Genomic DNA, 10705 nt, shown 5'->3' on the forward strand with positions numbered 1-10705 from the left:
ACTTGTTTCTAAAAAAATTCATTAGACGATTTGTATGTATCTCACGTGAATTTGTATATATGGACGTCAAATAATAAACTAGTCAACATATTAATCTTAAAAAATGAATTACGTAATGTGTATCTTTAAAAGGTGTTTTTGAAATAATAATGAATTACCTACTTGTCTAATTTTCATTACGCAACTAAGTAATTAGTGCGTTAAACTAAGCTAAACAAATTGCCCGTATTGATGTCACTTGTGTTTAAAGCAATTTTGATTTAAAAAAAAAAGTAATTCAACAAAAGAGGGTCAAGAATGATGATTCTACCATCAGACAAAAATTGGATAATTATGGGATGTTAGTAGTGAAGAACAACTGTACCAATTATGGATTTTCAAGTATGTTATGATATGGATGATGATGAGAGTGTAAAAAGCAGTAAAGGTTCTAACACATAAACAGGTTAGGTGAATTATTAATTGAGGAAATTTTAGAAATACCTAATATTTAATCAAAATTAAAACTCATTATTCTTATTTAGCATATGTTTCTCGAGAACTGACCACTATCAAGAAGTAATTCTTTAATATAATAATATAATTGGAAATAATTACTATCTTTCATCTTGAATTTCTTAAGTGACATTTATTTTGAGACAGAAAGAATAACACTTATTGTCATATTGTGCAAAGTCACTTACGACTAATATTTGAGTAAAATCTAGTTTACGTCTTATTGCGGAGATAGAACGAAACATTTGCCCTTCGAGAAAAAAAAAACATTTAAAAAGGATACGTATGTAGTTGTTAAGTTTGTAAAGTTTAGACAGCAGAAGGAGATCAAAATAAAAGGGGGTTAGGTGATCTTCTTTTATAAAGGTTCGGTTGACCTACCAGATCTATTATTATATGTCTGTCTTTCGAGTGAGTGAACAAGGTTTGCTTCTTCAGTAATTTAATGACTCAAACTGATAATAAGAATTAAACAAATATGTAAAATTTCTACAGATTTCAGGCCAAAGATACATACAGTAAATTATTTCATTTAATAATACAATTATCCATTCATGATTGCTGATCTTTTGTATATCAATATTGGTTATGCTGTAGTGAACAGTGATGAGATGATATGAGCAAATTGAATTGATCAGTATTTTAATTCGAACACATGATGAGGAAACGGTAAAAAGAAAATCTTTAGTATGATCCGTAATTCTAAACTTGAAAGAAAATGCAATATAGTAAAGCATTTGCAACCGCGATGAAACAAATGAGCATGGTCTTTCTAATTTTTAATGGAAAAAGTTACATAGCATTTCATATGGAAAGATACTATACATAAGGCTGTTATATATCTTATGGGCCAATAGATTGCTGAGTTCTTGATAATTGATAGCATGTTTTGATTATAATAAGTACTCCCAACTCTGTTTGGTCCATATTTTTAAGTAATATTTTTGTACTACTCTGTTAAACGCCTCATTTAATTAAATGGACACATACTTCTTATTATTCTAAAGTGGTCAAATAAAACAATTAGCACTCTAGTATTTATAACGGGAAGAAATACATAATCTTGTAATAAGTAGGTTTCATACTTTCCTTTGCTTATGAGGATTGGGGAGTATAAAGAATCTTTGTAACGTTAAACAAACTTGGTACAAGTTTTAATGTTTTATCCACGACTCGCAAACTTGAGTTGCACCTAGTTGATTTCATATTATACTTTCCATCATCAATTAATAAGACAAAAAACAATAATAAGTGAAGTAGCCCTTAAAAACAAATCTATGAGCTTGAATCATCTTTAGAAACACATATCACCAATTTGCTGCATTTAAGTGTCTCCTGAAAACAACCTCTCAAAACTCCACTTATGAAATATCAGTGATATGTTAATACATTTTTTTTTGAACATTTGAGTATTTGTTTTTAAGTGTTTTAAGAAAATATTACAGTCGAATAGTAGAATAATACTCCAAATAGGAAATTACACCTAATGATCTTGGAAAAACGAATGGTCTTGCACATTTCGCCCTAACTTAGGTTTCAAAAAAGGAGACAATCAGATCACACCCTGTGATTCTTCTTCAAGCATGAATACTGGTTGCAATCTGATATGTCTTCATTTTGTTTTGCCATCTGGGACTGCAAACCGCAACACTGGTTGCTGTTTACCATCAGGGATGGCAAAAAGAACAATGCGTTTTTGAGGTCGTAGGAAGGGAACATCGCATCTGAAGTAGCCCTTCCTCTCCAGCTGCAACACGTCTCCACGTTGCAGATTCCTCATGTTAGAATCACCAAGCGCTGGAGTCTCCTTCCTTGTGCAAGGATTAACAACATCGACAAAGTTCTCGTCTTCCTCGAGCTGCAACACCAAAAATTACCAATTTAGTACGTGATCAACCCACTAATAGCAAAAACTTTGTTGCAGTAAACATCTTCACAGGTACTCTGTGAACTACCAAGTTCAGGTGGACAACAAATACAATTCCAAATCAGAACATTATAAAAATTGAAAGGCATTCTATTACTTCAATGTACATTGTCAATGAGAAAGGCCCAATGAGTACTAGTCCGTTTCATTACGCTGAAATGGATTATAAACAGAATTCATTGTACTTTGCTTTTATTACTTTTTGTTTTCCATACCATCCCCTTCCTATCATCTATACTTCCCAAAACTTGTACAAAAGCTCTACTAAGAAAGTTCACAACTCTAAATCAATCTTAGTATGGAGAAGGGCCACTCTTGATCAATGTATGCAGAAAATATTATTTCACCACTACTTAAATCGAGAAGGGCACTCTTTACCAATGTATGCAAAAAAAAATCGGTTCACAACTCTTAAATGCTTGACAAACATCAACAGTAATAACATGCTCAACATTCACTAAGTTCTAATATTTTCATATAGACAACCCAATCTCTACCCATCATTTAAATGTTTGACATCCCTCAACAGTAATATCAACTCAGCATTCATAAGTTCTAATATTTCTCACCTAGACAACCCAAATAATTCATCATCAATATTTTCAATATTTCCCACTCAAGCTCCATCGAAACCACATAAAATGCACTCATCTCTAGTCAATCAATCTTATTACTAAATCAAAAGTTCTTACCAATATATGGGGAATCATATCATCTTAAATAAAAAAAATCCTAAAGGGAAGAGTTACAAGTTGCACCTTAAAGTTGTCCAGAAAAGTCACTTTACACACTCAACCTTTACGAACGACCTATTACCTCCCTATTCTTATTTTTAATCAAACTAATAACACCCACATGGCAAAAAGTTATATATATATATATATATATATATATAAAAGAAAATAGTCGCATTTAATTCTTCAAAATACTGTGGCAATATATACGATGTGGCACGTGTAATACACCTCCCGACATGCAACTGGTTTTATATTTTCATGGAGTGATTAATTCCACTAAAAATAAGAATAGGAGGGGAATAGGTTCGCCCATAAAGTACGAGTTGTAAATGACTTTTCTGGACAATCTTAAGGTGCAACTTGTGTCTTTTCCCTATGCTTGACAGAGTTGAGCAATATTGTATATTATATATTGTATATCATAAGACACTCAAAAGTTTTAAGTGTTCAACTGACCATGTGGAGGAAAGAAAGACTAGAGTTAGTTTACTAAAAGCCTAAAAGGATAAGCTAGAATTTTGCAGTAACAGTATGTGAACACTGAAGACTAGTCTAACAGAGCTATACACGAATAGGATACTTATCATTTCCAAGTTCGAAGTCATTTGAGAGAAAAACTAAAATATTCCCTACTTCCAAATACATCTCAAAACTCTATCCAAACATAGAAAGGCACACTTCCATTTATTTGTATCAATCTTATTATTTAAGACTTTTGAGCTGAGGGTCTATCCAAAACAGCCTTCTCTACCCCACAGAGGTCCCGGGATAAGGTCCACGTAGATCCTAGCCTCCCCATGGTATGATGTTGTTGTTGCTGTTGTAATATTATTACCCGAGAAATAATAGCCCCTTCTTACCCATCCAAAAAACAGAAAAGGCAATAGCCTCTTGTTATTACTACATGGGAATAATATTATTTGCAGTTTCCTAACTTCACATAACCATAAAACAGTCACAGGTTCTAAGGATTTGATTACATTAGAACTCAAAATTTAATAGGGGATGTGGAGGAGAAGAGGACTAGAGATAAGTTTACTAAAAGGATAGGCTGGACTTTGAAACCCCACCTGAATATAGAACATATTGAAGTGAAAAGAGCCATACCTTCTTCTTTGTAATTAAATAGTCAAAATCAACCACAGAGAGTTTAACAAGTTCATCACTCTCTGGCAGCCAAGTCAGCTTTAACTTTGTTGTTTTAACTGACCCTTCAAGATGCAGAATCCCAGACAGATGAGTAACATTACCCTCTTGGTCCTTCCGTATCTCTTTCACTATTGCATTGCCCCAGTCCATCAATGTTACTTCCTCGTTGACAGAGATTGATACAGCATCATCATAGTCTATCCAGATTCTCTTGGTGTAAGTTGTTGCTTTTTCCCCAGCACCTGCATACTTTTTATGCTTGGGTACAATTCGGACAAAAGGATCATCTGGTCCATTACTCAAAGTCAATAAGACTCGTCTTTCTTCAATAACAGCGGTATGCCTAGGACATACAGGATCAACGATCTTCTTATTAGTGGCCCATAGCTTGTCCCACTCCATAAGATTGAGATTCTTTGATGCTCCCTATAAATTTTGTGAAGTTCTTTAGGTTTCGAAATACAATATCAAACATATAAAAGAATGCTTCCTAATACAGAATCTCAGATTAGTCATGGACTTGCTTTACAATGCTTCAGACTACAAATGTAAGTCCAGTAAGCAATAAATGAAATGATGTTTCTCCCCCCTTCACCCAAAAAAGAAAAAAGGGAGGATGAAAAACAAAAACAACAAACCATCTCTCATTTGATATTTCAGGCTTATCACAGAAAATACAGAGGTGGTTTTGCTTAATTAGATTATGAATTAGCAGTTGTTCAAAAGGATGCCTTCCCAGATGCACAATAATTTTCTGAATGATTTTAAAAACATGTATTTGTGTTGATGATGTTAATTGTATCAAATTACCAATAAAGCAACACCCTTAGTATCTTACTTGTTCAAGAATGAACTGTATCAGCGCCTCAATCTTCAGCCCTCTGCGCACAATTCCTTGTACAGTCGGAAAACGAGGATCATCCCACCCTTCGACCAGTCCATTTTGCACAAACCACAGCAACTTACGCTTGCTAAGAAGTGTATAGACCAAATTCAGCCGACTAAATTCATAAATATGTACTTTACTGAAACCCATATCAGTTTGAATCCAGTAATACTGATCATTCCTATCATGATATTCACTAGATCGAAGTGCATGTGTAATACCCTCAAAAGCATCTACAAATGGGCATGCAAAGTCATAAGTAGGGTATACTTTATATTTAGCACCAATCCTGTGGTGAGGAGTCTGATTGCAACGGTAATATACTGGGTCCCTAACTGACTTGTTAGGATCCTGCATATCCAATTTCCCTCTAACACAACACATTGTTCCCCTCTCTGAACCAGCAATCATCTCCTTCCATAATTTCAAATTCTCCTCAACACTATTGTTCCTACACCTTGATTCTATTCCATCCATTCTTTCTTTTTGCATTTGCTCCCTTGGGGTATCATCCACATAGGCTTTACCCTCACGAATCAATTTCTCTGCCATCTCCATTAATTGTGGAAAGTAATCAGATGTATATGTCACAGTCCTATACTTAATTCCAAGAGTTTCAATATCTTTCAGTAGATTATCCACAAATTCATTGCTTTCCTTATCAGGATTTGTATCATCAAATCGAATAATAACTTCCCCTTGATATCTTTCAGCAAAATACTGGTTCAGTAATGCTGCTTTTGAGTGACCAATATGGAGATAACCACTGGGTTCTGGTGCAAACCTCAACCGCACTTTTCCAACTTCTGCCTCAGGAAGATCTACCTCAGATGTCGGTTTCCTACCTTCTTTTTCCTTGTCAGCGGCATCACCATTTACTTTGGCCAGATTAGCATTTGAGCCTTGTTGCTCTTTCACTTTGGATGCAGTTGGCTTTCCCGGGCCTTTCTTTCCCACATATGTTGCTGTGACTTCATTTAGAACACCATATTCAGTTAATATTGAGTTGAACCACCTTGCCAGATTTTGGTACTTCTTAGATGATCGTAGGCTTTCCCATCTCTTCCCAGTACCTATTGCACAAGGAAGTTTTAAGCATTCAAAATAATAAACTAAAGTAGGCCAACTCATTTAATTATAAAATAAACATATATTCACATCAGATTTGGTCTAACTAAGAGTCTGTTTACAGACAAAAGATAGGTCTAGGTGTCGTCAAAAATGCAACCTTATGAATCAAAGAGAAAACACAACCTTTTCAATCTATCATCATTAATGAGACCACTAACAAGAAATTCATATGTTACTCACAGGGGTCTAAATTTATGATTTGGTCTTGTGGTGTCCCAAAAAGTGGAGCAAAAAACAAAGAGAACTTTTTTTCCAAACACAAAGCAAAAGTATGTTTCAAATTAAGATTAAGAATCCAAGTGTTGATATATTAGTGCCTTCTTTAAAAAAACTCACCACACTGCTTTTTTCAGGCATCTTACCCTCTTACTTTATTGCAAGAAACCTTTCCCCTAATGTATTTGAAAAATCACCAAGCATGGTACTAGCTCCAAATTTTAACTGACATTTCCAGCTCAAATAGAATGAGAGCTCTACCAACGTTTTAAAAGCGAAAAGCAACAAGCCACCTGGGGCTTTGAGGGAGAAAGTGAAAAATGAAGTCCATAATTCACTAAACATCAGAATCAGCTCGCATATTGGAATTTAGCACTTACAACATCGTTTAACAATTGAAATCGTTAATTTCAATATGCAACATATTGCTAGTAAAGATACCAATTGCTCAAATCAAATGCAATTTAAATAACTTCAATGAGCTGGAAAATATCTTCAACCCCAAAATTTATTTTAGGTTTCACTTAATAAACAATAAGAAAAAATAATCAATAACTTCATTTTTTATTTTTTTTAATTTTGATGACAACGAAACTCACCGCCACTACCATTTGTGTGCGCACAAGGTAAAACTCCTGCTCCTACTTGCAAACCACATAGGAGAGGTAGCCAGCACTGGGTGCGACAACATAGACCCAGAAGGCAAACCCCTTGCCCCTTGCCTTCGCTGGCAAGGGGTTTCAAACTTGAGACCTCCAACATGGAAGTCCCAAGCTCAAACCATTGATCCACCCCGAAGAGTTCAATAACTTCAATTTTTTTTGTAGTTGCTTTGAACTTCTTTAATAATTAAACTTCAATTTCTTTGAACTTGGTAGCTTCGTATTATATTACAACAGTACAACCATGTACTGAAACCTTATATACAGATGTACTCCAAATCTACTGCTCTATGTCTGTATTGTTAATAATTAAGCTTAATTATAAGAGCCACTCTAATATCCTAACAATAAAAAAGAAAACGAATTGAAGAATAAAATATGACATCTCGCAGACAAGGAAATGGGAAACAGTAGTAGAAGAAGATTTGTTGCAAACTAGAGAATAAACCAATAAGAACACAAAAGTGTACTAGGAGAGGAATGCTAGTATTAAATAGCAAAATGCCCTATAATCCTCCTTTTTCTCTTTATTTGTCAATAAAGACATGATAAGCAATAACTTTGTCAGCGACAACCCTTCACTTAGAATCCAAATATTTTTTGTTCCTAGGAGATATGTGCCTTGGAAGAAAAGGATAGGCTGATAGGAGTGTCTGATAAAAGATCAAATTGCCAAAAGAGAGTGCTTGATAAAAGTCTGGTTATTAGTATGAACAAGGACACATTGCCCCATAGGAGGAAGACATCATAAATCATGTTAGAAGGGACTAAGAAAATAAAAAGACCAAAGGCATTAGAGTCTCCTAGACTCTGCTACATTGAGCTATTTAGTAAACCTTTTCCATAACAGAACTTGCCTCAGAATTTAAAATTAACCCATTCACTCCTTCGAAATAGGATTTGACAGAGAATCAAACATCTAAGATGTTTTTGAACATGACTCGAACAAGAATGAAAAGCCATATATGAATACATCCACATACAGGGGAAATATTGAAACAAGAAAACGGTACTCAACAATCTAGATTCTAGCTATAGTTCGGAAGAAATCATTTATGCTCCAACAATTAATAAGTTAATATCTAACTTCTTTAATAACCAACTACCCGAGGGATCAATGGCCACATGGTTCGAAACTCCGCGGATAATGGAACCACCACGCTACCTTCTCTAAAGCTTTATGTGACTTTACTTCCCCTAGGCTAGGATAGAATCAAAAATTTCTCCTGCTATCCTTTTTCAAATCCACTACTAGCTACACATTCTATTTTTCTGCCCAAATGATTATTCACTTTCTTTTCCATAAGCAATCAAAAACCTCACTACCCCAGTGCTGATACTCATCAACCAATTCTTCTTCCGTAAATTCTATTTGGCTATAAAAAGGTCAAAATGCAACAAACCATGTAGATTCAAAAAATTTAAGCTGTACATAGTTCCTTCTACTTTTAAAGAATAAAAGCAGACCAGTGTTCATTTTAAACACCCATCGAGTTTGATAGTCAGACTGTGTTTAACTCATGCAGTACTCTGCCAGCCCTGGAAAATCTAGCCCACTCAGGAAGCTAATCTAATTGCAATTCCTAATAGCAGCCTCACAAATAAATGGAAGTACTTCTTAAAAAATACTTTATAAGTTTGACATAAAGGCACTCCACATTTTTTAATATTTGAATCAGCTACCTGCAAGGCCAGACCAAACTGCAATATCTGCAATTGAGAGGCTATGTCCAACAAGAAATGTGTGCTGCAGAAGATATCCATCCACGTAGCCACATGCTTCCTCAAATTGAGAGCCAGAGGCAAATATAGGAGCATACTCTAGCCATTCATCTATCTGCAACAACGATGGAGGAAGAAAAAAAAGGAGAGCAAAGTAAAAATCAAATATTAATTTTAAAAATGACAAAGAGCTCATTTGAATATTTTTCAAGGTTCTCATTTGCATATTTGAAATCAGAAAATAGATCTATCAATGCTTTGAGATGCAGAATTTAAAAGACCACCTGGCTAGACTCACAGGCATCACGCTGGTACAGATCGGGTATATTAGCAACCCGACTAATGTACCTCAGAAGAACAAAATTTCCCCGCAGCTTCAGTCTGAAAATTAGGTTGAGTTAAGATACTGTAGGGAAGTTGGAAGAAGGGAAGATAGATACGCTAAAGAAACAGTTTAACATCATGTTTTACATTTGATATTACTACAAACATTTCTAGCATAGCTAAATAGTGACCGTCAATTGGTTATTCTAAACACCATGATGTGCATAGAGAAATAACATCACGGGGCAATATCACTATTGACTATTGAGATTCATCGAATTAAACAATTAACAGAAATGAATTTCTTTTGCAGCCTTCAACCCCATATGTATTAGTGGAGGATGCCACATGCAACACGAAACTGAGCACACCCATAAGTTTTTAATCAGTCTGATACAATTTCATCCTAAAAATAGGGTTCATGGTTATTTTGTTCCGGACAATAGACCCTTAGCACAACAATTAACTTTCACATTTTTGTTTCAGACCAATTCCCGAACCCAACGACAGGTCAAAGCACGACGCAACCATAACAATGATCAAATATTTCACTTCAACTTAAGTTTACATACAATCACCATTCTCAAAAAGGAAGGAAACAGTTGTCTATAGCTGATCTAGCAAAGCTGCTTCCTTATTTTCATAATATGTTCAGACAACACCATTAAAACCTATCCCTAGATCAATAAAGACAATAATACTTTAATTATCTTGAAAACAATTCTCTTAGGGCTTGTCTGGTACGATGGATGAGTCAACTAATCCCGCGATTAGCAGGATAACTATTCCCGGGATTAGTTACCCGGAGATTGTAGTGTTATTTTTATCTCACATTGAGGGTGGATAAACAATCTTGAGATGACTAATGTGAGGATAATTAATTCCGAAATAAATTAGTTCCCCAACCAACCGAGCCCTAAGTCTTCTTTAAAAAAGACTACAAAACAATGGCGAGAAAATTACAAACGCAAGCAAAACCGTGCACGAAAAAGAAAACAAATCGATAGGCAAAAAGTTATGCAAATAGCGGACAAATTGATAAATTACCCATTATCTATATGCATAATAGGAGTAGAACCGGTAGTAAGAGTTGGATCAGTAGAGATTGGAACTCCGGCGATCTTCGCCGCCGCAATGACAGCCAAAGGCGGAGAATCCGCAGGGAATGATAGTTTCAGCTCCATCGTTCGCCGCCGCTACAATTACCTCAGCAGCTAAGGGAAAATGATGGATTAATACTACGTAAAAGAGAGAGGACACTAAACCAACGGCCGCCACTGGTAAAGAGAATATAAAGGCAAACGAATAAGAAAACAGGTTTCTGCGTAGACACTGCGACCCAGGGTTTTTACTTTATGGATAGAATAACCATTTTTCTTTTTCTTCTTCTAATTTTATTTTTTTGACTGGTTTTTGCTTGCCAAGTTTTGCTAAAAAATTAGGCTCCTTTCCTAAT

At 35.1% G+C, this 10705-nt stretch overlaps 1 protein-coding gene across 1 annotated transcript; it reads right to left on the reverse strand.

The window, feature by feature from the left end:
* Positions 1 to 1788: 1788 nt before the first annotated feature.
* On the reverse strand, positions 1789 to 10705 carry LOC101244420 (glutamate--tRNA ligase, cytoplasmic). The gene is made up of 6 exons (XM_004230328.5): positions 10297 to 10705; positions 9210 to 9306; positions 8887 to 9040; positions 5147 to 6267; positions 4267 to 4734; positions 1789 to 2353 (listed from the first exon to the last, which is right to left on the reverse strand). The coding sequence occupies exons 1-6, from the start codon at positions 10431 to 10433 to the stop codon at positions 2108 to 2110; spliced, it is 2223 nt and encodes a 740-aa protein (XP_004230376.1). The 5' UTR covers positions 10434 to 10705; the 3' UTR covers positions 1789 to 2107.

Source organism: Solanum lycopersicum, chromosome 1 (assembly GCF_036512215.1).
Source record: "Solanum lycopersicum chromosome 1, SLM_r2.1".
In the NCBI taxonomy this organism is placed as follows: Eukaryota; Viridiplantae; Streptophyta; class Magnoliopsida; order Solanales; family Solanaceae; genus Solanum; species Solanum lycopersicum.

Excerpts from the sequence above, each read along its gene's own strand:
- LOC101244420 (XM_004230328.5), bottom strand. The coding sequence starts at position 10,433 with ATGGAGCTGAAACTATCATTCCCTGCGGATTCTCCGCCTTTGGCTGTC. Across the intron at positions 9,041-9,209 it reads ATGCCTGTGAGTCTAGCCAG|ATAGATGAATGGCTAGAGTA; the intron begins GTGGTCTTTTAA and ends TCGTTGTTGCAG. Across the intron at positions 4,735-5,146 it reads TACAGTTCATTCTTGAACAA|GGAGCATCAAAGAATCTCAA; the intron begins GTAAGATACTAA and ends CAAAATTTATAG.